This window comes from Trichomonas vaginalis, chromosome V, assembly GCF_026262505.1.
Source record: "Trichomonas vaginalis G3 chromosome V, whole genome shotgun sequence".
Classification (NCBI taxonomy): domain Eukaryota; phylum Parabasalia; order Trichomonadida; family Trichomonadidae; genus Trichomonas; species Trichomonas vaginalis.
The window spans coordinates 9881772-9908181 of NC_067207.1; the positions used below are offsets into that span (position 1 = coordinate 9881772).

Sequence of the window (26410 nt, forward strand, 5' to 3'; positions counted from 1 at the left end):
CATGTTATAAATTTTAGTGTTTTCAGAAAATACGAGTCAATGTCATATTCATCAACAGGTTATATTTCACTTCATTCAAATTTAGTTCAATCAAACCCATATAATGACCATTTCATAAGATTTTCAGATAGTATTAAAAATGTAATTGATAGATTAAAATATGAACAGATTGACAATATCGAATTTTTGGAATTTTGGTTTAAATATCCCGATGGAAAAAAGATTGAAGTTAAAGATAAAGCTGATACTATAACAAAAACAATTACAATGACCGATCCGGATAGTGGGGAACAAAAAGAAATAAAACAAACGATAGAAACTGGTGAAAGGTCAATTATTATTGATTATGATTCAAAGGATTATTATTCGATAATGTTAATGCTTGAATATTAAATAGCCTTAACAAAGAATTTTTCAAGTGATATTTTATATTCATCAACTATTTTATTATAAATATCATTATGTGTTAAATGAAGTTCAGTTGTTGTTCCGTTCTTTGATATCTTAATTGTGCTAATATCCTTTATAGGATTTATTTTTGCAACTGTTCCGCAGCATGAAACCTCATCATCTATGAAAAATTGAATCTTAACGTCTGAATCTTGAACATCACAAAGAATGGCGATAATGTGAATTAATGATTCATAAGGTAAAATAATTAAACCGGATTGATCAATTAAATTTATTATTGAATCATAATTATTAATTATTATATCACGGTAAATTTTCATTAATTTTGAATTAATGTCTATTTTATATGGGTTCTCGATGTTTGATGAAAGAGGTGGGGGTATGTTGGATAAGTGGGAATTTCAACAGGTTCTTTACCAGGTTCAGATAAAATGATTGGGTCTTCATCTTCTTTATTTTGCTCCTCCTTTTTCGGTAAGTCACGAGTTAATAAATTTGGTTGAGTTGCTGACCTTGTTAATTCAGGGCTAACATTAACTTTAACATTTTGAATAATTCGTGATTTATCATCATTTACGTTATAACCAACCGTAATCTCTGCTTTTGCGTTAGTGTTCTTTTGACTAGTGAAACGTCTTCTCATTTATATTCGAATAAAAAAAAGAAAAATATATTTAAAGTTTTATTTAGTTGTTACGGTAATATCCCAAGGTTCATCCTTGTTTGCTTATACTTTCTTTGTAACTGCACCAATTATGTTATTGATATTGCTTTGAGTTTCTTCCAGTCTTATTTTATCATTTACAATATCTTTAATCATTTCATTACATGCATTCTTAAAACCATCTGATTTTTCTAATTTACGTCTATCACTTTCTTTAATTAAATCAAAGTTATAACCTTGTTGAGAATAAAGTGGTTTCTTTATCAATTCCTTGAACGCTTCTGAAAGTGAAGATGAAGAAATTCTTGCCACTTGAATTGGTTTAAATTCTGCTTTCATTGCTTCTTTCTGTTCATTGAACACTGGATCGAATAAAGCAACTTTAAAGAATTTCTTAGCTGAAATTTCGGGTCTAATATTTGCATATTGACCATCAAACTGGTTAGAATATCGTGGTAATCCATCCGGTCCCTCTTCAATAGCATTTAATTCTTCATTGAAATAAGAATATGGATTATGACGGTATGAATTAATTGGACCATTTTCACCTTCTCCAATGTATTGTTTAACAGCTTTTCCATTTTCATCAAATTGCATAGGATAACGTTCATTATATGCTTTACGTTTAGGATAATCCGTCATTGTTAATTTATAACCATTTATGACTTTAATATTACCTTGACCATCAGTAACGAAAACTTCATTTATACCATCAGGTTTTCCATTTGGACCCGTAATGTCTGCTTCATGTGCTTCCCAATTTGGACCTTGACGTTTGGCATATGCTTGAGCTTCTGGTAATGTTAAAACGTTTCTCATTTGTTTAACATCTTTTTGAAGACCAGCAACAATATGAACTAATTCTTTCATTCCATCAGGAACTTTCATAGTTCTATTATATGCACCCTTTTTGTTTGTTCCTTGTTTTAATGGAACCTGTAGAAAATTTGCTATTTCTGTCATGTTTAATTATAAATAAAAAATAAAAATTAATTATAAAAAGTTAATCAAATTTAACACTTCCTTTATTTAAATCAACTATTATTTTTCCATGTTCACCCAATTGCTGATATTGTGTGTAAAGTTCATTAATGCTCATTGGTAAATTCACTTGATAAAGCATAACGTTCAACTGTTGACGACTAAAACCACTGAAAATGAAAAGGGTGGACAGGTTTGATTTAATGTTTGTGCTTAATGCTTTAAAGTATTGAACAGCCATAAAGAATGAACATTGAATATGTCGACATTGAGTTAATAACTGATTAAAATATGATTTCTCATTTGTTATTAGTTTTGATTTCACGGCATCATCTAGAAAAATTAGTGAATGCAAAAATTCTTTATCAAAATTTGAAATAGAAAGTGTTTCAAATAATTCATCCCGTTGTTTATCAATAATTTTATCCTCTAATCCTTGCTTCTTGATTGTATTATATAATTCTTTATACATTAAAAAGTTTTTTAAATAATCTTCTGCTTCTTCTTGTGATAAATAAATAATTGGAATTTTGATTAAATGCTTTAAAGATTCAAATGTATCATCTGAAGGTGAACCTGAACGGTTGATATAAATTAACACATGTGAATAGGGGGAAGTGTTAGCAATAATGATAATTTGTTTTAATATCGTTAATGTTTTACCTTTATTTTGTTTACCAATTGCTGCAGTGATTGAATTTAAGTAACATTCAGAATATGGAATTTTCATTAATTTTTCCTTAGATAGAGCATTTCTATTATCACTCAATGCTTCATTAATCATATCATCTACGTATGTATTATATACTCCTGCTAATTCTTCATAAGGGGTGGATGAATTTAAATCCATTTAATCAAAAATAAATTTATAATTTTAAACATTTCTATTCATCAATATTTCATCATATGAACTTCTATACTGTGGTGGTGTTCCTGTTGGATGATATTTCAAACCTTCATCCAGTGTCCATGTCCAATATGTAGTCCTAGTAAACCAAACCTGAGGAGGATTTGTCACCTTTGAACAGTAAGTGTCATTTTCACCCTGAATGATTGGATAAGCTTTCACTTGTACTGTAACTTGTGAGTTGAAAGTTTCTAATCCATCAAAGAATATACCCGCTCCATTACGTTGAACTGGAATAGTGCATAAGAATGAAGTTTGGTCTTTCCATGTTCTAGCTGATGGCGTGCCATCATCTGCATTCAGTGGTCTAGTTAATGAGTCCTCGTATTCTTCCGTGCATTCATTCACTCCATCTAAATCAGAAGCTTGAAGCATACGTGTAAAGAATATGTCACCCACTGTGGTCATCGCTTGATCGGGGAAGTTTCTGGAATCTATAGTGACCTGAAGACCTCGAAGCATTGGATTTTCTAAAACTGTTCTTTGCATTGCATTCTTCGGAAATGTTAACACAACATCTGTAACATTATGAAGAGCGTATGAGAAATCCGAGCTAATACCTTCAGGAGTGATGCATCCTCCATTTAGTGAACGAACGTCAATATGTTGAGCTGGAATCATGAATGGATCTTCCTTACTGAATAAACGTGGTATTGCTTTAACTGATTCTTCAATTAAACCGTATCCTGGTGTAATGCATTTATCCTCTAAAACTTCCATCTTTGTGCATGAAATAATAACGTCATCAACTGTTGCGTCAGCAGATGTAGCGGCTAAGCCTGTAATTAATTTGGTAGGAAGTCCGATTTGTTGGAATTTGCGATCATATTTATAAACATGATTCATAATCTTTTCATAATTTTCATCAGTTATCTTTTCATAAACGTAATTTTGTAAATCAGCAACTCTTAACGGGTCAACCTGACAAAATACTAAAGTATCCCTGAAAACATAATATTTAAGAATGATATCACCAAATGATTTAGGATAATCATCGAACGCCTGAAATGCTAACAAATCATTTACCGGAATAATCATATCAAAAGTGACATCAACTTCTTCATTTGCGTTCTTGAAAACTTCTGAAGGGTCAATATATTTTCCACATACTGAGTTATCATATTTTTGAACATTATTATATAACGAATGAACAAACTTTTTAACTTTCCTTTCTGATTTTGGTTTATATGTTGCAAATGCGAAAGATTCACGGGCGCAATCCATTTGAAGATAACCGGCATCACCTCTTTCAGTTTCTACTTCTAATTGTTTAAAGCTTTGATTTGATGATTTGTAACCAACGAATAAACGCATGCATTTAAAAGCGGCATCACATGTGAAAGCTTTATTTGAAACTAGAGTTGCTTTAACTTTGCGTTTAATATATGTGTCACCTAATTGGTTCACATCATGAGCTGGATTTGTAATTCTTAAATGAGTTTGTTTATCATCAAAATATGGAGTATCAGAGTCATAGCATGAACTTTCAAGTTCTCTATAATATCTTCTACCGTCATTCTTTGCAAATATTTCATTTATCTTTTCGAATGAATGAAACACATTTCCATTAATTGGTTTGGTGTTTGGCACCAAATAGTTAGTCGTCATTTATTATTAAATAAAAAATCAAAATTAAAATATGAAAATGAATTTTTAATTTTAATGAAATAATCAACTATGGCTGCAGGTATATTTAAGAAACTGTGGGATAAAGTAAAAAGAGGAGCGCATAAAGTTTGGGAAACAATGAAGAAAGGAGCAAATTGGATATTTAAGAATAAAGAAGCAATTAGTGACGTTGCTGAATCAATAACACCAAAAGCCGCCCCAATAAGAGAAATATTAAATAAAGGAGAAAAAGTTTATCAAAGACTTCAACCGATACTAAGATAAAAATAATATTTATTTATTTTTCCACTATCTACCCCCTATTTTATTAAGTATTCCTTCAGCAATTCCACCAACTGCGTTACCTGCTTGTGCTCCCATCGCCGGATTACCTGCTTTAGCACCTAATACTCCACCTATGATAGTTCCTGCCGTTTTCGCTACTGGTGCCAAAAAGTTTGCAATGGGTTTAATAATCTTTTGATGAACCCAACCCGCAGCTTTCTTAATTCCATCCCATAATTTTTTAAAGAATCCTGCAGCCATTTCTGATTTAATATTAATTAAAAAATATATTTCATCACTTATATTCTAATTTTTATTTAATGATAAATGAAACCAATTTTAAAAATAAATGAAACAGAGGAGGAAGAAATAAATGAAAGTGAAAATGTTCAACAAAAAATAAACGTTGTTAAACCAATTACTGAAATAAAAATTTTTTCATCTGTTGAAGAATTTAATGACTATTATGCTAACAATAAAAAATTATTTGAAGAATTGACAACATGTAAATTGAATAAAATGTTTAAAGTTGATGGATTCAAAATTTCAAAAATAAAAGGAGTGGTTAGTTTGAAATCTATTCCTCAATCAAGAATCACCTCATTAATGAAAATAGATGATTTAACAAAAAGAATAGAAGAGATTGAAGAAAGAATGAATCAAATAATTGATTTCATAAATTCAAATAATCATTAGTTTCTAATTTATTTTTCTCGTTTATGAGGTCTTTGATTATGACTCCATTGATTTCATTCATGATTTAAACAATGTTTAATTAATCATGGAATATCTGACATCATCTATATATAGCTTCTTTTAAAATTAATGTTAATTTTTTTAATGTGTTTATTTCATTATGGTAGTGAATCTTTTACCATAATCTCCTAAATGTTTTCTTATCTTATTGGTTTTCCATTCATTATATGAAACTGAATAAACTTTATCTTTATCTTTGCATCTTTCATCACTTCCAATATATTTATATCTCAGTTTTGATTTATTGGTTTCATATTCATTAATGTTTTATGTATTCAGGATTAACAATTCTATAATATTGCTTCCCTTTAAATCTTTGAATATAAACGGCATACACCATCCTCTAAAATTCGATAATCTATTTTATCTGGTTTTACTTGTTGGGTCATTTATGTAAGAATAAATAAATAAATTATTTTAAAATTAATGTGTTAAAATAATGATACAAAATCGCTCGATATTGTATGAATTCTTACGTTTACAAAAAAAGTCACACAACCCATCATATATACTACTTACTGGCAGAACTTCTACTGGTAGAGTTTATACTGGCAGAACTTCTACTGGCAGAACTTCTACTGGTAGAGTTTATACTGGCAGAACTTCTACTGTTTCCCTCAAAATTGAATACTTTAGCAGAACTTCTACTGGTAGAGTTTATACTGGCAGAACTTCTACTGGTAGAGTTTATACTGGTAGAGTTTATACTGGCAGAACTTCTACTGGCAGAGTTTATACTGGCAGAACTTCTACTAGTAAAGTTTCTACTGGTAGAACTTCTACTGGCAGAATTTCTACTGGTTATATATGGTGTCAATTTTTTAAAAAATTTTGAATTCAATGAGTTATATCAAAAATAAAATTCTTGAATAGAGTAAAAAAATTTAAATAATTTATTTAAATATTTTCTTCTGACATTTTTGAATAATTTATTTTTTTAATTCGTAAGAAAATGAGTGGATCAAGATTCGTAACCGTCAATCAATTAATGGATGCTCTTTCACCAATTCTTGAAAATGTTAAACAAGTAGATGTTTATTTCGATGATTATGTAGAAAGTTTATATTATAAAGGTAAACATAATATTAAACCCATTGCTTTTGCATTTGATAATAAATTAATTGAAAATGCAAAAATTTGGGAATTAATTCCAGATATTGAATATATAACGAATATAACTAATAAATGGTTCAAACGAATTCCAACCACAAAGGTTCTTTGTAAATTAATGATCAAAACCGAGGCCAAAGAATTTCATGAATTTACATATCATCCAAATAAAGTTTCAGAACTAGAAAATGAAAAACTTCAGAAAAAATTAAACGATAGACTTTCAAATGATCGTATTGAAAAAATAAATAAACTAGCAGAAGTTGCATTTAATAATGAAATATTTGATGAATATAACCTTGAACTCAGTGATGGGCTTTAAGGACCCGGGCTCAACGAGTCATGATTTATGAAATCAATAATTTGATTCTTTCTTCAATTTTCTATTCTTTTTGTTAAATCATCTATTTTCATTAATGAGGTGATTCTTGATTGAGGAATAGATTTCAAACTAACCACTCCTTTTATTTTTGAAATTTTGAATCCATCAACTTTAAACATTTTATTCAATTTACATGTTGTCAATTCTTCAAATAATTTTTTATTTAGCATAATAGTCATTAAATTCTTCAACAGATGAAAAAATTTTTATTTCAGTAATTGGTTTAACAACGTTTATTTTTTGTTGAACATTTTCACTTTCATTTATTTCTTCCTCCTCTGTTTCATTTATTTTTAAAATTGGTTTCATTTATCATTAAATAAAAATTAGAATATAAGTGATGAAATATATTTTTTAATTAATATTAAATCAGAAATGGCGGCAGGATTCTTTAAAAAATTATGGGATGGAATTAAGAAAGCTGCGGGTTGGGTTCATCAAAAGATTATTAAACCCATTGCAAACTTTTTGGCACCAGTAGCGAAAACGGCAGGAACTATCATAGGTGGAGTATTAGGTACTAAAGCAGGTAATCCGGCGATGGGAGCACAAGCAGGTAACGCAGTTGGTGGAATTGCTGAAGGAATACTTAATAAAATAGGGGTAGATAGTGGAAAAATAAATAAATATTATTTTTATCTTAGTATCGGTTGAAGTCTTTGATAAACTTTTTCTCCTTTATTTAATATTTCTCTTATTGGGGCAGCTTTTGGTTATTGATTCAGCAACGTCACTAATTGCTTCTTTATTCTTAAATATCCAATTTGCTCCTTTCTTCATTGTTTCCCAAACTTTATGCGCTCCTCTTTTTACTTTATCCCACATTTCTTTAAAGAATCCTGCAGCCATAGTTGATTATTTCATTAAAATTAAAAATTCATTTTCATCTTTTAATTTTGATTTTTTATTTATAATAAATGACGACTAACTATTTGGTGCCAAACACTAAACCGATTAATGGAAATGTGTTTCATTCATTCGAAAAGATAAATGAAATATTCGCAAAGAATGACGGTAGAAGATATTATAGAGAACTTGAAAGTTCATGCTATGACTCTGATGCTCCATATTTTGATGATAAACAAACTCATTTAAGAATTACAAATCCGGCTCATGATGTGAACCAATTAGGTGACACATATATTAAACGCAAAGTTAAAGCAACTCTAGTTTCAAATAAAGCTTTCACATGTGATGCCGCTTTTAAATGCATGCGTTTATTCGTTGGTTACAAATCATCAAATCAAAGCTTTAAACAATTAGAAGTAGAAACCGAAAGAGGTGATGCCGGTTATCTTCAGATGGATTGCGCCCGTGAATCTTTCGCATTTGCAACATATAAACCAAAATCAGAAAGGAAAGTTAAAAAGTTTGTTCATTCGTTATATAATAATGTTCAAAAATATGATAACTCAGTATGTGGTAAATATATTGACCCTTCAGAAGTTTTCAAGAAGCAAATGAAGAAGTTGATGTCACTTTTGATATGATTATTCCGGTAAATGATTTGTTAGCATTTCAGGCGTTCGATGATTATCCTAAATCATTTGGTGATATCATTCTTAAATATTATGTTTTCAGGGATACTTTAGTATTTTGTCAGGTTGACCCGTTAAGAGTTGCTGATTTACAAAATTACGTTTATGAAAAGATAACTGATGAAAATTATGAAAAGATTATGAATCATGTTTATAAATATGATCGCAAATTCCAACAAATCGGACTTCCTACCAAATTAATTACAGCTTAGCCGCTACATCTGCTGACGCAACAGTTGATGACGTTATTATTTCATGCACAAAGATGGAAGTTTTAGAGGATAAATGCATTACACCAGGATACGGTTTAATTGAAGAATCAGTTAAAGCAATACCACGTTTATTCAGTAAGGAAGATCCATTCATGATTCCAGCTCAACATATTGACGTTCGTTCACTAAATGGAGGTTGCATCACTCCTGAAGGTATTAGCTCAGATTTCTCATACGCTCTTCATAATGTTACAGATGTTGTGTTAACATTTCCGAAGAATGCAATGCAAAGAACAGTTTTAGAAAATCCAATGCTTCGAGGTCTTCAGGTCACTATAGATTCCAGAAACTTCCCCGATCAAGCGATGACCACAGTGGGTGACATATTCTTTACACGTATGCTTCAAGCTTCTGATTTAGATGGAGTGAATGAATGCACGGAAGAATACGAGGACTCATTAACTAGACCACTGAATGCAGATGATGGCACGCCATTAGCTAGAACATGGAAAGACCAAACTTCATTCTTATGCACTATTCCAGTTCAACGTGATGGAGCGGGTATATTCTTTGATGGATTAGAAACTTTCAACTCACAAGTTACAGTACAAGTGAAAGCTTATCCAATCATTCAGGGTGAAAATGACACTTACTGTTCAAAGGTGACAAATCCTCCTCAGGTTTGGTTTACTAGGACTACATATTGGACATGGACACCGGATGAAGGTTTGAAATATCATCCAACAGGTACACCACCACAGTATAGAAGTTCATATGATGAAATATTGATGAATAGAAATGTTTAAAATTATAAATTTATTTTTGATTAAATGGATTTAAATTCATCCACCCCTTATGAAGAATTAGCAGGAGTATATAATACATACGTAGATGATATGATTAATGAAGCATTGAGTGATAATAGAAATGCTCTATCTAAGGAAAAATTAATGAAAATTCCATATTCTGAATGTTACTTAAATTCAATCACTGCAGCAATTGGTAAACAAAATAAAGGTAAAACATTAACGATATTAAAACAAATTATCATTATTGCTAACACTTCCCCCTATTCACATGTGTTAATTTATATCAACCGTTCAGGTTCACCTTCAGATGATACATTTGAATCTTTAAAGCATTTAATCAAAATTCCAATTATTTATTTATCACAAGAAGAAGCAGAAGATTATTTAAAAAACTTTTTAATGTATAAAGAATTATATAATACAATCAAGAAGCAAGGATTAGAGGATAAAATTATTGATAAACAACGGGATGAATTATTTGAAACACTTTCTATTTCAAATTTTGATAAAGAATTTTTGCATTCACTAATTTTTCTAGATGATGCCGTGAAATCAAAACTAATAACAAATGAGAAATCATATTTTAATCAGTTATTAACTCAATGTCGACATATTCAATGTTCATTCTTTATGGCTGTTCAATACTTTAAAGCATTAAGCACAAACATTAAATCAAACCTGTCCACCCTTTTCATTTTCAGTGGTTTTAGTCGTCAACAGTTGAACGTTATGCTTTATCAAGTGAATTTACCAATGAGCATTAATGAACTTTACACACAATATCAGCAATTAGGAGAACATGGAAAAATAATAGTTGATTTAAATAAAGGAAGTGTTAAATTTGATTAACTTTTTATAATTAATTTTTATTTTTTATTTATAATTAAACATGACAGAAATAGCAAATTTTCTACAGGTTCCATTAAAACAAGGAACAAACAAAAAGGGTGCATATAATAGAACTATGAAAGTTCCTGATGGAATGAAAGAATTAGTTCATATTGTTGCTGGTCTTCAAAAGATGTTAAACAAATGAGAAACGTTTTAACATTACCAGAAGCTCAAGCATATGCCAAACGTCATGGACCAAATTGGGAAGCACATGAAGCAGACATTACAGGACCAAATGGAAAACCTGATGGTATAAATGAAGTCTTTGTTACTGATGGTCAAGGTAATATTAAAGTCATAAATGGTTATAAATTAACTATATCTGATTATCCTAAACGTAAAGCATATAATGAACGTTATCCTATGCAATTTGATGAAAATGGAAAAGCTGTTAAACAATACATTGGAGAAGGTGAAAATGGTCCAATTAATTCATACTGTCATAATCCATATTCTTATTTCAATGAAGAATTAAATGCTATTGAAGAGGGACCGGATGGATTACCACGATATTCTAACCAGTTTGATGGTCAATATGCAAATATTAGACCCGAAATTCAGCTAAGAAATTCTTTAAAGTTGCTTTATTCGATCCAGTGTTCAATGAACAGAAAGAAGCAATGAAAGCAGAATTTAAACCAATTCAAGTGGCAAGAATTTCTTCATCTTCACTTTCAGAAGCGTTCAAGGAATTGATAAAGAAACCACTTTATTCTCAACAAGGTTATAACTTTGATTTAATTAAAGAAAGTGATAGACGTAAATTAGAAAAATCAGATGGTTTTAAGAATGCATGTAATGAAATGATTAAAGATATTGTAAATGATAAAATAAGACTGGAAGAAACTCAAAGCAATATCAATAACATAATTGGTGCAGTTACAAAGAAAGTATAAGCAAACAAGGATGAACCTTGGGATATTACCGTAACAACTAAATAAAACTTTAAATATATTTTTCTTTTTTTTATTCAATTATAAATGAGAAGACGTTTCACAAGTCAAAAGAACACAAACGCAAAAGCAGAGATTACGGTTGGTTATAACGTAAATGATGATAAATCACGAATTATTCAAAATGTTAAAGTTAATGTTAGCCCTGAATTAACAAGGTCAGCAACTCAACCAAATTTATTAACTCGTGACTTACCGAAAAGGAGGAGCAAAATAAAGAAGATGAAGACCCAATCATTTTATCTGAACCTGGTAAAGAACCTGTTGAAATTCCCACTTATCCAACATACCCCCCACCTCTTTCATCAAACATCGAGAACCCATATAAAATAGACATTAATTCTGAATTAATGAAAATTTACCGTGATATAATAATTATAATTATGATTCAATAATAAATTTAATTGACCAATCTGGTTTAATTATTTTACCTTATGAATCATTAATTCACATTATCGCCATTCTTTGTGATGTTCAAGATTCAGACGTTAAGATTCAATTTTTCATAGATGATGAGGTTTCATGCTGCGGAACAGTTGCAAAAATAAATCCTATAAAGGATATTAGCACAATTAAGATATCAAAGAATGGAACAACAACTGAACTACATTTAACTTATAATAATATACAATAAAATAGTTGATGAATATAAAATATCACTTGAAAAATTCTTTGTTAAGGCTATTTAATATTCAAGCATTAACATTATTGAATAATAATCCTTTGAATCAATAATCAATAATAATTGACCTTTCACCAGTTTCTATCGTTTGTTTTATTTCTTTTTGTTTCCCACTATCTGGATCGGTCATTGTAATTGTTTTTGTTATAGTATCAGCTTTATCTTTAACTTCAATCTTTTTCCATCGGGATATTTAAACCAAAATTCCAAAAATTCGATATTGTCAATCTGTTCATATTTTAATCTATCAATTGCATTTTTAATACTATCTGAAAATCTTATGAAATGGTCATTATATGGGTTTGATTGAACTAAATTTGAATGAAGTGAAATATAACCTGTTGATGAATATGACATTGACTCGTATTTTCTGAAAACACTAAAATTTATAACATGAATGAATTTCTTATTCGTTGAATTTATGAATTCTTGAGGTAATCTTATTCTAGTTTTATTTATCACTGGAAAATAACGCTTTACCATATTTTTAATCGTAATAAAAATGTCAATTACAATATTATTTCAATAATAGTTGTGAATTAAATTTAACAGTTAGTGGAATTTATAATGTTACTCTCGTTTCTGTGAGTGGTAAATTTAATCCCATTTCTTTTAGACCCTTCAGATTATATATCATTTATTAAAGATGACCATGAAAAAACGTATGATATGTATATAAATAATGTGATCGCGAAATGGGATATTAACATGATTTTAAGTTATTTAAATGAATCATTTATCGTATGGTATGAAGGAAATTTTAAATCAAAACCTGATAAACTTTTTGAACTTGATGAAATAAATAACCTTGTTAAATTTCCGCTGAAATTAAATTTTGTACTCCTCATTTTCGTTCATTGTTGGGGATATTAAATTTTGAAAAAGATGTTGGGGATGTTTTGTATTCTGACACTGGTTCCAATTTCATTTTAATCAAATGTGATAAAGTTAATACCCCAATGAGATTTTCACATCAAACATTAGACCCTAACTCTTACCCATCAATACAAAACATTTTATCCATCAACTTAAACACATTTTCTTTATCATATCCGTTTCAATTATCCGGGAATTCATTTATTCTTCATTCAAAAGATTTATCAAATATTAAATTTAGAATAACTGACCTATTTGATTGTGATTTAGAATTCATGAATGAAATATTATGGCAATTTCAAATAGAAAAAATAGCTGATGAGATAACAGATTAAATATTTTTAAATCATAATAAATGATTAAACAACAGCAACCACAGCAACTTAAGGCACAAAGCACCCAGGTCCTTCAGACCATTACATACGCCATATATGCATATAATTCAAAGACGGCAGAACAAACGCAAAGGTTGAAATATGGAGATTTGGAGATAGTATTGAAAAATGAACATTTCGAATTCGTTTGCAAAGGTGGTGCAGTGATATCAAATATAAAAGAAATTTTATTTATGAATTCAAAAATTAAAGGAATAACGGATGATATAACATCAATTCCACCAGAAGAACAAAGATATTACGCATTAAATGCATTTCCTAAAGTTTTGAAGATTGGAAGATTTAATTTAAATGAGGAATTCATAAAAGGTTTCCTAAATGACATAATGAAGAAAGCAGATAAGGAATATGTGGCTAGTGAGTTAATGAAGAAAGCAGATAAGGAATATGTGGCTAGTGAGTTAATGAAGAAAGCAGATAAGGAATATGTCAACAGTGAGTTAGACCTTAAAGCGGATAAGGAATATGTGGCTAGTGAGTTAATGAAGAAGGCAGATAAGGAATATGTGGCTAGTGAGTTAATGAAGAAAGCAGATAAGGAATATGTTAATGAAAAAGATAATGAAATTAAAGAAAGGGTTGAATGGTATCATGAATGGGCATCAAAGATTTTAAAAACTAAAGCTGATACAGGGTGGGTTTCAGGATGTTTAGACCTTAAAGCAGATAAGGAATATGTCAACAGTGAGTTAGAGAAGAAGGCAGATAATGAATATGTTAATGGAATATACCAAAGTTTGATAGGAACAACTAAAAATATTGAAACTATTGTTGGTGACTTTTCTGTCAATGAAGAAAATAAATATTTTAGATGGCAGTTTGTACAGTCCTTAAGAAATGGTATGCGGTGTAAACTCATTCCGAAAAATAACAATGAAATGTATGTAAGCTATATAAAGAATGATGGTACACAAGTTAAAGTTCCATTAGACAACAACTGTTACTTAAACTTATATGGAGACGAACAAAAGAAATATTTAAGAGTTTATGAAATGACAGATATGACATTGTCTAACCTAGCTCCAGCACCATATTATTATGACTATGGAGATGACGTCAGAACACCACATGTAGATGAACAAAAGTTAACATTATATTTAGATTATTATAGATAAAAAGATATAATGCAATAAAAAACGAGAATAGTATATTATTATACGGATGACAAAAATAAATATTATAGTCAAGATTTTACCTACCCTGAAAACATAAGATTATATTATAAAAAATATTCCGACACAAACCAGAAGAAACCTGAAATAGTTGCACTATATTTAAGTTCAAAATAGACAATCCTATATTATCTCATATGTTTGATTTAATGAACCCAGTAGGTTCTATTTATACGTCTATGGATGCAAGAGGTCCTCAAGTAATGTTTGGTGTTGGTGCATGGGAACAAATAGTCGACAGGTTTTTGTATTGTGCAAACTCTTCAAAGGAAATGGGTGGAAGTAAAACGATTACAGGTGAAAATTTACCTGCACACAGTCACTACATAGATTTAAGTACATCTCAAGCGGGTTGGCATAAGCATAGATATTGGGATTGGTCAGGAATGACAAAAGGTAAAGGATATGATGTTAAAGACGACGTTAAGTTTGCTATAAATTGTTACTGGGATGACACTCAGGGAGAAGGAAACCATACACATTTCGTTTCAGGATATACACAAACAACGGGACAAAGTAAAGACTACATGCCACCTTACATGACAGTTTACGCATGGTATAGAGTTCAATGAACGCTCAATGTTTGTGAAACAAACTTTAGGAGCTCCAAAAGAGCGAACATCATAATTTAAATTTTTATTTTAGTATAAATGAAGATTCTACCATATGGTGTTATCGGAAGAGATAAAGATGGAAACCCAATATTTGATCCAAAGTTAAAATTAAAGTTACTGACAAGACAACAACTTGAAAAGTTACTGAAACCAAAACAGGAAAAAAATGAGAAAGAAAAAAATTTAAATTATGTAATTTTATTTTTATCATAAATGACAAAATTAATTAAGCCAACTATTTCTAAATTAATGATACCAATGAAATCATTTCGTGGAGTAATTATCCCAGGTTCTTCACAATTAGTCAGGGCAGGTGATGTGACTCAAGGTGGAACATTTGCGAATCCATTCAAATTATTAACTAAAGATGAACTTAATAAAACGATGATAAAATAACTGATAACAAAATTTTATTTCACTGCTACTCGGTAATTTAACTTCTCTGAAAAATAGTGACAACATGACATTTTGACAACATAGTGGGATTAATGAGGAAGGCATTTATTCATTATTTTTGAAGAACTGAAGGTGTCACTATGTCACTATGTGTCACTCGGTAATTTAACTTCTCTGAAAAATAGTGACAACATGACATTTTGACAACAACATAGGAGGATGGCAATAATGAATTATTTTTGAAGAACTGAAGGTGTCACTATGTCACTATGTTGACGACATGACATTATGTCAACAACACGAGAGGAAGGCATTTATTCATTATTTTTGAAGAACTGAAGGTGTCACTATGTCACTATGTGTCACTCGGTAATTTAACTTCTCTGAAAAATAGTGACAACATGACATTTTGACAACATAGTGGGATTAATGAGGAAGGCAAAAATAAAGTTAGTTTTAAAATTATTTTTATTTTTTTATTCCTATATAAATGACAGCAACAAACAACAACAGCAACTATATCGTTTCTGATGAAAAAGTTATTGATTCATTAGTTGAGGAATTAGCTGAGGAATTAGTTGTGGCAACAAACAACAACAGCAACTATATCGTTTCTGATGAAAAAGTTATTGATTCATTAGTTGAGGAATTAGTTATGGCAGAAACTAAAACCCTCAACGAAAGAATTGGTGAAAACAAGATTGATTTACATAACTACCTCAAACATGATGGAGGAAGAGGAAGGAAAACTGGTATGGCTTTATTAGTAAATAAAATATCAAATTTAACGATTATAGATGTTGATATCAATAAATCGTACAATGATGAACTTAAAGAAACAGTTAGAAAAGACATTCTATCAAAACTTTCGGATAAAGATGTTATCGTTAAAACCGCTTCAGGAGGTCTTCACATTTATTGCAACACTAATTTCTTCTATGCAGTTTCGAACAGAATGATTAAATGTTATTCCTGCAATGATTATGATATTGACATAATGACTTCTATGGATGATTCAAAGCGTTCTTTAGTAGTTATGGCTGATTCAAGAGTTCGCAAGAATGCAACAGAACCAATCAATACATACTCATTCATTCGTGGAAGTTATGATTCAACATTAACTAGAACAGTGAATGATATATTAAATGATTTGAATATTAAGGTAAAAGTTGAACAGAAGAACGAAGAAATAAAGAGTATAATGAATGAAAACAAAGATGTAAACATTGACGATAAACTTGCCCAGAGCATAGTTGATGGCATCTGTGATTTTGAAGTACATAATGACGGTGGAAACATGAATTTAGAAAAAGAAGTTACATTATTCACACTGTTTCAAGCTATTAATTCGTTACCTAATCATTTAATTAATGAAGCCTACGATAACGTTTATAACTTCTGCAATTTAACTGAAAATGCAAAAAGTAATTTTGAAAAAGCACGTAGTAGATATGCTCATTTAATGACTTCTCCATTTGTTTTAGTGAAGATTCTAAAACTATATCAAAAGGAATATTATGATGAATACGTTTTACCTTTATTACGTAAGCCAAAAATAACATTTGATATAAAACTTGATGACTCGTTTTTGATAACAGATATTAGACGCAAGGCTGAAAATCATCAGTATAAAAACAGTTCTGAAGTAATTGAGGATTTATCACGTGTAATCCGTTTTGTAGATTGTGGAAATAAATATTTCATTCAAAAGGACTATAATATTCATGATAAAATGAATCAAATATCATTCGTTCTTCAATCAAACATGAAAGAGTCACTTAAAATGATTAAATTATTTAAAGAAGAAGGTAAAACAATAACAGCATGGGACGTACTATTAAATCAACTGTCTTCATTAACAGTTGAGGGTGTTTGCTTTAAATCTGATTCCCCCGATGTTTTCTCAACGTTTCAAGGTTATAAATACAACATTCTCGAAAAGCCTGATTACTCAAAAATTGAGATGTTTATGAATTTCATTAAAGAAGCCATTTGTGATAATAACGATGAAGTGTATAAATACCTTCTCGGCTGGATTGCATCAATGATTCAACATCCTGGAATCAAGAATGAAACAGCAATTATTTTGAAAGGACTTCAGGGAACAGGTAAAAACAGATTCACTGACATTATTTCTGAACTTCTTGCCGGTTATTCATGCAAAAACATTACTGAAATAAGTGAGCTAACGGGTAATTTCAATTCAGTAGTTGAGAATAAAATGTTTCTTGTACTTAATGAACTCAAGAATGTAGGTGAAGATAGACTCGCAAACTTCAACGCTTTGAAATCAATTATAACGGATAATGAGATTAGAATTAATGAAAAGAATCAACCCAGAAGAACTGCTCAGAACGTTGCAAACTTCATTTTCGTAACTAATAACGTCTACCCTGTCAAAATTGAAGTTGGAGACAGAAGATATGTAGTTTTAAGAGTTAATGGTAAATTTAAGGGTCAATTTGATTACTTCAAGAATTTGATGAATTCATGCACAAAGGAATTTTATGATAATTTACTGACGTATTTTATCAATTACGACTTTCATCATTTAATGTACGAATCATTCCGATGACTGAAGCCAAACAAGATTTAATTGAATTATCATCAAATCCTTTAGATGTATGGATAAATACACATTATGATGAATTGTGTGCAGGTATGACGTGTAAAAATGCTTTATTCTGCAAACCATCAGACATGAAAGACAAGAATTTCCAAATGAGCATTAAAGATAAATGTGATAAGAAACAGAGAAGAATAGATGGTAAACAGACATGGTATTATGTTTTGAAAGAAGAAATGAAAGAATTATATAAACAGGTTGAACCAAACGATAATGAGGATTCATTTACTGACGATGAAATACCTGTAAATGAAGCTTTATAAAGTATGATTGGAATTTATTTTTGCCTTCCTCATTAATCCCACTATGTTGTCAAAATGTCATGTTGTCAAAATGTCATGTTGTCACTATTTTTCAGAGAAGTTAAATTACCGAGTGACACATAGTGACATAGTGACACCTTCAGTTCTTCAAAAATAATGAATAAATGCCTTCCTCATTAATCCCACTATGTTGTCAAAATGTCATGTTGTCAAAATGTCATGTTGTCAAAATGTCATGTTGTCACTATTTTTCAGAGAAGTTAAATTACCGAGTGACACATAGTGACATAGTGACACCTTCAGTTCTTCAAAAATAATGAATAAATGCCTTCCTCTCGTGTTGTTGACATAATGTCATGTCGTCAACATAGTGACATAGTGACACCTTCAGTTCTTCAAAAATAATTCATTATTGCCATCCTCCTATGTTGTTGTCAAAATGTCATGTTGTCACTATTTTTCAGAGAAGTTAAATTACCGAGTGACACATAGTGACATAGTGACACCTTCAGTTCTTCAAAAATAATGAATAAATGCCTTCCTCTCGTGTTGTTGACATAATGTCATGTCGTCAACATAGTGACATAGTGACACCTTCAGTTCTTCAAAAATAATTCATTAGTTAGAAAAATAACGCTAATTTTATTTTTATATCTTTTTTTGTTTTGTATGTAAAGACAGTAATGACAAACATTGAGTTTGAAACAGTTAGAAAGATAGACAATGACACCAAAGTGGTTAGAATAGGTGATTTAAACGTAAGATACTCAAAGAAATACAACAAATATTCTTTGTCAGACATTATATCTCCATCTGAAAAGAAAACAAACGACTGGGTTAGAAATGCTTCAACTCAGAAAATTTTGACAAGAAATCCTGAGCTTATGATATCAGTAACATTTCATGGAACAAGAGCATATCTTATAGACAAAAGTCTTATACCAATAGTTTTGTTATGGTTAGACCCAGTTGTTGGATATAACTTCATAACATATGGTTCATTCGATACGGAACGTTGCAGTGAAGGCTTACTTTACATCGTTCAGAAACCGAAGGACTTCAACACAAAAAGATATAAGATAGGAAGGACATATAATATAACTCAAAGATATGACAGTACAGTCAATAGAGTCAAGGTTGTGTTCGTTAATGATATGAGAGCTGCTGAAACAGAACTGCTTGAAGTTTTTGAGAAAATGTATGGTGCTCCCACGAAAGGTAACGAAACGTTTGAAGTAGATGAGATAGATAAAGCTATAAAATTATTTGACGAAGTTGCTGAAAAATACATGTAAAGCGTTTATTTTTGTCTTTTGTGAAAGTCAGAAAATAAAGTTAGTTTTATTTATTTTGTATGTAAAGACAGTAATGTCAACATCAGAGAACACAACAACTACTATCGTTCATGAAGCCATTAATGAAGAATACGAGTACATACAGTATAACAAACAACTTCGCCTCATTCGTTCGGTCAAAGATGACATGTACCAAATGCAAAGTATAATGAATGCTCTTCGTTCTACAAAGCAAGCATATCATTGGTTTGAAAACCAACAGACAAAAGAACTTTTAGAAGAATTTCCTCATCTGATTGCTTCCCTCGGAAAACCGAGAGAAGATGAGGAATAAAAATTAAATTTGGATTGAGTTTAAAAATTCATCTTTATTAAATTCATCTCTTCCAATCAATTTATTTATTCTATTAAATTCTTTTATTTTTGCTTCACTTAGTTTAAGGATTGAACGGTAAGTTTCTAATTTTTCGATTATTTCTTTATCGTTTTCAACCTCACCGCATTGTGGCTTCTTTTTGTAATAGCATATTTTTGATTTAATTCTGTTTAGTTTCTTTTTATATTCATCGTCTGGACTCTTGACTGCTTCGTTGTCACTCATTTCTTACGAAATAAAAAAAATTAAATATTATTTAAATATAATGGAGTAATAAAATAAATCGGAATTTCTATTAATTTATTGTCAACTTCAACTAATGCATTGCCGTTAATATATCTAACAAATTCAGCTATTGTGTCAAATCTTCGTCTTCTTTTTGTCATTGATTTATCAGTTTTTCCATAATCGAGATGAATCAAAACTTTATCCCCTTGTTTAAAATTCATGAGCCCCGAATTAATTTGTTCACGTTTAACATCATTCAACCTTTCCATTTGCTTTCTAATATATTCCCATTCTTTTGAAATATCATTTTTCATTTCCACCGGTTTCATGTTTATAGTTCTATGCCATGTATTATTAATAATAATATACTAACTGTTGTATGATGGAGTCATGATTTCCATCCCAGTATATCTGACCGTTAACCCCTAACGCATCTCTAAGAGTTCTCATTACCGCATCAACTATTTTATTATGAAACGTATATGGAGAGATGAAAAGTAAAAATTAATTTGTGGGAAATAATGAGTCATAGTTGCCTGAAATCCTTTATCACTATCACCCCTGATATTATCTACTCTTTCATGATCTAGTAAGTATTGAATAGCTCTTCTTGTTTCCTGTTCTGTTTTCCCTTTCACTGGAATGCAATATAAATATCTAGTGTTAATGTTAATGGCAAATAAATAAGTAACGTTTCCTTTTGAATATTCTAAATGATCGATTTCGTATGAATATGGATATGGTGCAAATGAGGGCGACCAAATTTTTCCTTTAACGGTTGAATTTTCGGGTCAGTTGGTTTATTTAATATCTTGAAACCCTTTTTAAAATCTTTTTGTTTCTTTAATGTTTGAAATGGATATAATAAAGTGAATGATGAAGGATTAACTGAAGGAGGAGGTGGTTTTGGTGTTGCAGGTACTGTCATTGGAGGTTTTGGTGTTGCAGGTACTGTCATTGGAGGTTTTGGTGTTGCAAGTGGTTTAATTTTATCTGCTTTGATTTTGGATGATGAAGTTTTGGAATTCATTCCTCCTTCATTAATTCTGGATGTATTCTATTCATTTGTTTTAAATATGCTGTATATAAAGGTTTGATATACTTTCCCGCTTCGAGTTTATGTTGAAGGATGAATTCCAAAAGTTGATCTTCATTTAAAAGTTGGGCTGAATATGGTTTAACTAATGAATCATAAATTAAAGCTTGTGCATCATTTTTGGTCTGAAGGACCCGGGTTTTGTTTCTTTGTTTTTTGTGGCTCAGGATTATATAATTTATATAATTCATCAATATCTTCTTCTGTTAATACTTCATTTTTGAAATCTTTCAAATGTTTAAGTTGTGATTTAGTTTTTTCCTTTGTATATTCATTATTTTTAATTTTATCTTTAATTTTAGAAATTATTTCATCATGATATTTCAAAAATTCATTATCATAATATGAATAATAATAATCCATATCATCATCCGTTATATTTTCATCATATTTTTGGAGATATGCTTTTAAATCATAATAACTAAGAAAATTTTGATCACGTACTAAATCATCAATTAAATTTTCTAAATCTACGTTATCCATTTATATAAAAATAAAATAAATGTTTTAAGGGTGCCCACCTCTTTGATCAAGAATCAAACCATCATTCAACGGTTCCTTTTGTCTCTTCTGTGGCATTTCATTAAATAAACGGCATACAACATCCATTTTCACAACATACAGCCTTAGTGTGTGCTCCTGTTAATGCAGTCTTACCGATTGTTAAGCGAGTCATTGACCCGTTTTTAAGTTGTAAATTAATATTCTGACCATCAAATATCACTTTATCATTTATTATATCCAAATAATTTTTAGGTGTTAATTGTTTATTTTGTCGTAAACTAACTCCTTTCATTTTTGTGCAATCTTTTAAAATCACTTCCATCAATTGAACCGTTGAATGATGTATAACACTTGGGGCATAAAAGCAACCATGTTATCACCTTGTTTCTCAATTGCTAAACCCAATAACTTCTTCTCATGTGCTTTTTCTTCAGCTTTATTCTTTAATTTAGGTTTAAATTTCTCATCAAAACAAAAGAAATCAAAAGGTGCGAATTTGTAAATTTTTTATCATAAAATTGTTTATCAGTAACAATTGCTTGAAATGCTTGAGTGTTAGGAAGATTTGGGTCGCCAGCGATTGCCCAATAAGATGAATCAGTATCACCTTCAATGAAATGAAAACGATTAACATTCATGCATTTATACATAAAATCATAAATGAAAACCAAATACCAGTATTTAGCATTATCTAAAGTGAAGAATGCTCTTGTAAACATGTTTCACATCTATAAAATCTATCTTTAAGCATCACTTGATATGTATCCTCTCCTATTTCTCTTATGTTTTTAAACTTATTTGACATACATGCAACGCGTGCCTTCTGTGCATTCATTATTTTAGTCTTTGCGTAATTTTGTGTATTCATTGCATCGTAACCATATGATCCATTAAGCGAAATCTTGCAAAATAAACTTTTTCCTTTATTTCCTTCTAATTCAGCCTTTTGTCTTTCATTCATAAATTCGTTCGCAAATTCATTAAAACAAGTGTTTTTTGTAAATGTTAAAATTGATTGAATGTCATCGATGATAAAATGAAATCTGTCTATTAGATACCAAAGATAATAAGAAGAAAATGGTTGATATTGGTTGTGTGTTGATGCTAACTGAGTTAATTTTCTCTGTTTCTGGTCAACCGGTAAATTGTTTGATTTCATGTAATTATACATAAAACTGCCAATTGTTTTTTCATCTGTGATAATATCAAAGTTTCTTATTATCGGTAAAAAGTTTATGTAATCATTAATGTATTTTTCATCAATGTGACCCTTTACTTCAGCCACGAATAAAGTATTTTTCTTCTTAATTATTCCAGTGCTTTTGCTTTTCTTTGTTGCTGTATCACAAATGATAACACCATTCAATCTTCCCGGCATATACATTTTATGGTCAGTATATTGAATGAAATCATGAGGATTAGATGAAAATGATGAAGGATATAATGAATTAAAGTCAACTCCAACGAAATGAGTCATAATGTTGGTGGGTCCTCATTTGATACAGTTTTAGTTTCTGGACTATATGAAAGTTTATTAATGTGTGTGATTCCTTTAAGATTTACTCTATGTTGAACATTTGATAAACCACCAGTAATTCCATTACGGAGAATGTGATAAGCTTCAACTGAATCTAAAGTCATTGGTAAATTATTTTTTAATGCGTAATTTCTTAAATTGATTCTTAAACGTTGAACATCTTCATCTTTATTTGATTTTACGACATTGCAATAACAACACATTAACTGACAATTTTCTTTGGTATGTGGTTTTTCATTATCGATTCTATCCAATGTTGTTTATTTGCATATGTAAACGCTTTACCACACATTTTGCATTTAGATGAAAGGATTAAATCGTGATAGTATTGAAAATCATCCATTGAAACATTATTTTTAGTATCCCTTTCTGCTTTTTCATCTTGTTTCTTATATGATTCAATTTTATATTTCCAATACTTTTTCGTTAATTCAAACTTGATTCTATCTCTTCTCAGGATATTTTTCATTAGGATTAAAGTCTTTGTATGCTAAAGCGTAACGAATCATTGAAGCATTCGATGATAAAGAAAGATTATGAAGCATGTCAATTTTATAAACAAATGTTTCTTCAATAATTTTATCAATTGGGTCAATCATAATTTCAACATCTTTATTGCAATAATGAATAAATATTCTAATCTATTCTTAAAATTTTTAGCATCATTGAGATATATTTGATAATCACTATCTGATATAGTTTCTTGAGTTAATGCTGAATAAAATGAATCTTGAGTGAATGTTCCACTTTATAAATTCTTCTTCGTAATTCTCCCATGTGATGAATTGATAAGGAAAAAGGATTTAACACTGATTTATTGTTTCCGAAATCTTGAGTGAATTGGTCTAATGTTCCACCCGCTATATAATTTCTGATGTCAATAAATCTTAATTCATATGGACAGTTTGTTTTCTTTACTATGACTTGCTTAAATTGAGAAGAAGAACCCAGCATTGATTTTATCTTCCATTTTGCAGTATTTAAATCACGAAGAATTAAATTTAAATCAAACTTTCCCGAATTAAAACCTATGATATTCACTTTATTGAATTCCTCATCTAGAAGTTCTTTAAATGCTTCCTTTTGTTTCTCATTTAATGTATTCATTAATTCTTCATATTGTTCAATATTTGATTTAGCAACTAATGAACAGGTTGAAAATAAAAATTCAATCCAATCAGAGATGAACGAATCACTTGATGTTAAGCAAAAATTCCTCGTAAATGTTTTATCACGGTCTACGACCTCGCCGCTTTGCGGCTTTATTTTGACAGTTGATGATACCATAAATGGTTTTAAGTAAGCGTTCAAAGTTGCACATTCAGAAAGTTGAAGTTCTTCTTTAGTCTCTAATGTTTCGAAGTCAAAAGTAATATAATATCTTGTTGGTTTATAATATTCCTGCAAATTATGTGCTAATAGCCATTGATATATCTTCTGTTTCGTGATATGTGGTGCATATGGTTGTTGTGTGTTTTGCAATTGAACGTCTTGAATTAATCTTCCATTATTTTCTTTACATTTCTCACAATGTTTTAAAAATCTTCTTTGGTTTTTCCTTTCTGGATCATCACGGATAGAATATACTTCTTCTTTGCAAAAGGGGCAAACTTTATATCCTGTGAGTGCTTCAACGTCTGTAATTCTGTCAGCGTGAAGTTTTCCACATGGACTCTGTGTTAATAAAATATTTACTGTTTCAAATTCTGGATCTATCATTATTGATTCCACTAATGGAAAGTCTACCTTGTTAATGTCTACGTCTTCTGGTTGAGGGTCACAATAATAAAAATCAATATTAACGTTTAACATTCTTGCTAACCTCTCACTTTCTGATGAAATGTCAAATCCTTCATATGCATCTATGGCTTCATTTAAATAACTTCTACGAGTTTTAGGATTAACACCATCAGGAATGTTATAGAAGTGTTTAAATAACCTTCTACCTTCTGCTCTAATTTGATTATCATTCATTTTAGCTGTTCCATTTTTGTTCATTTATTTCAGAAAAAAATTAAAAAATAAATAAAAATAAAGTTTATTTTTTTTAAAGTCCGAGACTCAGAGAGTCCAGGGCTAAAGTCCATAAAATGAATTAAGAACACATAAATTTTTATCATCTGCGACGTGACGAATACATTTTAATTTACTCAAGAATGCGTACCCTGATACATTAAATCTAATTCCTGTCTTATTTAATTTCACAACTTTGAAAAGGAATGTATGAATAGCTATAAAATGATGAGATGATGTTTTATGGGTTGCTTCCATTTTTTCTGAAATAAATGAATAAATATAATGTTTATAAGTTTTCATATCTTTTATGTTCTTAATAACGAATGGTATAGACCTTTCAACTTCGTCTTCCTTCGGTGCTGTTCTTTCATATGAAACATTTTGGTATCTTCAATAATGAAACCACAATCGCATAAAATTTTATATGTACCAATTGTTTCTTTTGATATTTTATCTAACAAATCAAAAACTTTATCAACACCTGTACATTTATTTAAATAATAATTTGTGTAAATATCATGGTCTTCTTTCTTAATCGTATTTGTTGCATATGTTACATTTTTCAGTGCTTTTTTGAATTTTTCAGAATCAAGAGGAGGTGAAAGTAATATACATGGATAATCTCCATCGTCAATAAACTGAAGCTTATGTTTATGAATAAATTTTGTGCCTTCTTCTGAAAGTGTTACGTCAATATCACCATCTAATAAATTTTTAGTAGATTCCAAAAAGTAATTTTTATATCTTTCCTCATGTGATTTTTGAACTTCTGATTCTGAAGCTGGGATATTCATTAAACCCTCTACTTCATTTTCATTATATTTTTC

At 29.9% G+C, this 26410-nt stretch overlaps 9 protein-coding genes and 3 pseudogenes across 12 annotated transcripts, besides 2 other annotated features; 8 read left to right on the top strand and 4 right to left on the bottom strand.

The window, feature by feature from the left end:
• Window positions 1-3506: part of a mobile genetic element that runs on past the window's edge.
• On the bottom strand, window positions 1388-1963 carry TVAGG3_0309080 (uncharacterized protein; the record flags this gene model as incomplete). Its single annotated transcript, XM_051229773.1, has 1 exon — window positions 1388-1963. A coding segment is annotated over one exon (576 nt), but the record flags the coding sequence as incomplete, so codon positions are not given.
• On the bottom strand, window positions 2079-2906 carry TVAGG3_0309090 (uncharacterized protein; the record flags this gene model as incomplete). The annotated part of the gene is made up of 1 exon (XM_001302211.2): window positions 2079-2906. The coding sequence occupies one exon, from the start codon at window positions 2904-2906 to the stop codon at window positions 2079-2081; it is 828 nt and encodes a 275-aa protein (XP_001302212.2).
• A 1134-nt stretch (window positions 3507-4640) lies between the features above and the next one.
• On the top strand, window positions 4641-4856 carry TVAGG3_0309100 (uncharacterized protein; the record flags this gene model as incomplete). Its single annotated transcript, XM_001583063.2, has 1 exon — window positions 4641-4856. One exon carries the CDS (start codon window positions 4641-4643, stop codon window positions 4854-4856), a length of 216 nt encoding a protein of 71 aa, XP_001583113.2.
• A 24-nt stretch (window positions 4857-4880) lies between these two features.
• TVAGG3_0309110 (N-acetylmuramoyl-l-alanine amidase family) lies at window positions 4881-5117 on the bottom strand (the record flags this gene model as incomplete). Its single annotated transcript, XM_001583064.2, has 1 exon — window positions 4881-5117. One exon carries the CDS (start codon window positions 5115-5117, stop codon window positions 4881-4883), a length of 237 nt encoding a protein of 78 aa, XP_001583114.2.
• A 934-nt stretch (window positions 5118-6051) lies between these two features.
• TVAGG3_0309120 (temperature-gated cation channel protein) lies at window positions 6052-6447 on the top strand (the record flags this gene model as incomplete). The annotated part of the gene is made up of 1 exon (XM_001295733.1): window positions 6052-6447. One exon carries the CDS (start codon window positions 6052-6054, stop codon window positions 6445-6447), a length of 396 nt encoding a protein of 131 aa, XP_001295734.1.
• A 2637-nt stretch (window positions 6448-9084) lies between these two features.
• Window positions 9085-26410: part of a mobile genetic element that runs on past the window's edge.
• On the top strand, window positions 10553-11185 carry TVAGG3_0309140 (annotated as a pseudogene). Its single transcript has one exon. A coding segment is annotated over exon 1 (633 nt).
• Window positions 11535-12196, top strand: TVAGG3_0309150 (annotated as a pseudogene). The gene has a single exon. A coding segment is annotated over exon 1 (662 nt).
• TVAGG3_0309160 (uncharacterized protein) lies at window positions 13421-14046 on the top strand (the record flags this gene model as incomplete). Its single annotated transcript, XM_051229774.1, has 1 exon — window positions 13421-14046. A coding segment is annotated over one exon (626 nt), but the record flags the coding sequence as incomplete, so codon positions are not given.
• Window positions 14339-15204, top strand: TVAGG3_0309170 (annotated as a pseudogene). The gene has a single exon. A coding segment is annotated over exon 1 (866 nt).
• TVAGG3_0309180 (Prim-pol domain family) lies at window positions 16133-16899 on the top strand (the record flags this gene model as incomplete). The annotated part of the gene is made up of 1 exon (XM_051229775.1): window positions 16133-16899. A coding segment is annotated over one exon (767 nt), but the record flags the coding sequence as incomplete, so codon positions are not given.
• TVAGG3_0309190 (KilA, N-terminal/APSES-type HTH, DNA-binding family) lies at window positions 19900-20104 on the top strand (the record flags this gene model as incomplete). Its single annotated transcript, XM_051229776.1, has 1 exon — window positions 19900-20104. A coding segment is annotated over one exon (205 nt), but the record flags the coding sequence as incomplete, so codon positions are not given.
• TVAGG3_0309200 (uncharacterized protein) lies at window positions 25017-25565 on the bottom strand (the record flags this gene model as incomplete). The annotated part of the gene is made up of 1 exon (XM_051229777.1): window positions 25017-25565. A coding segment is annotated over one exon (549 nt), but the record flags the coding sequence as incomplete, so codon positions are not given.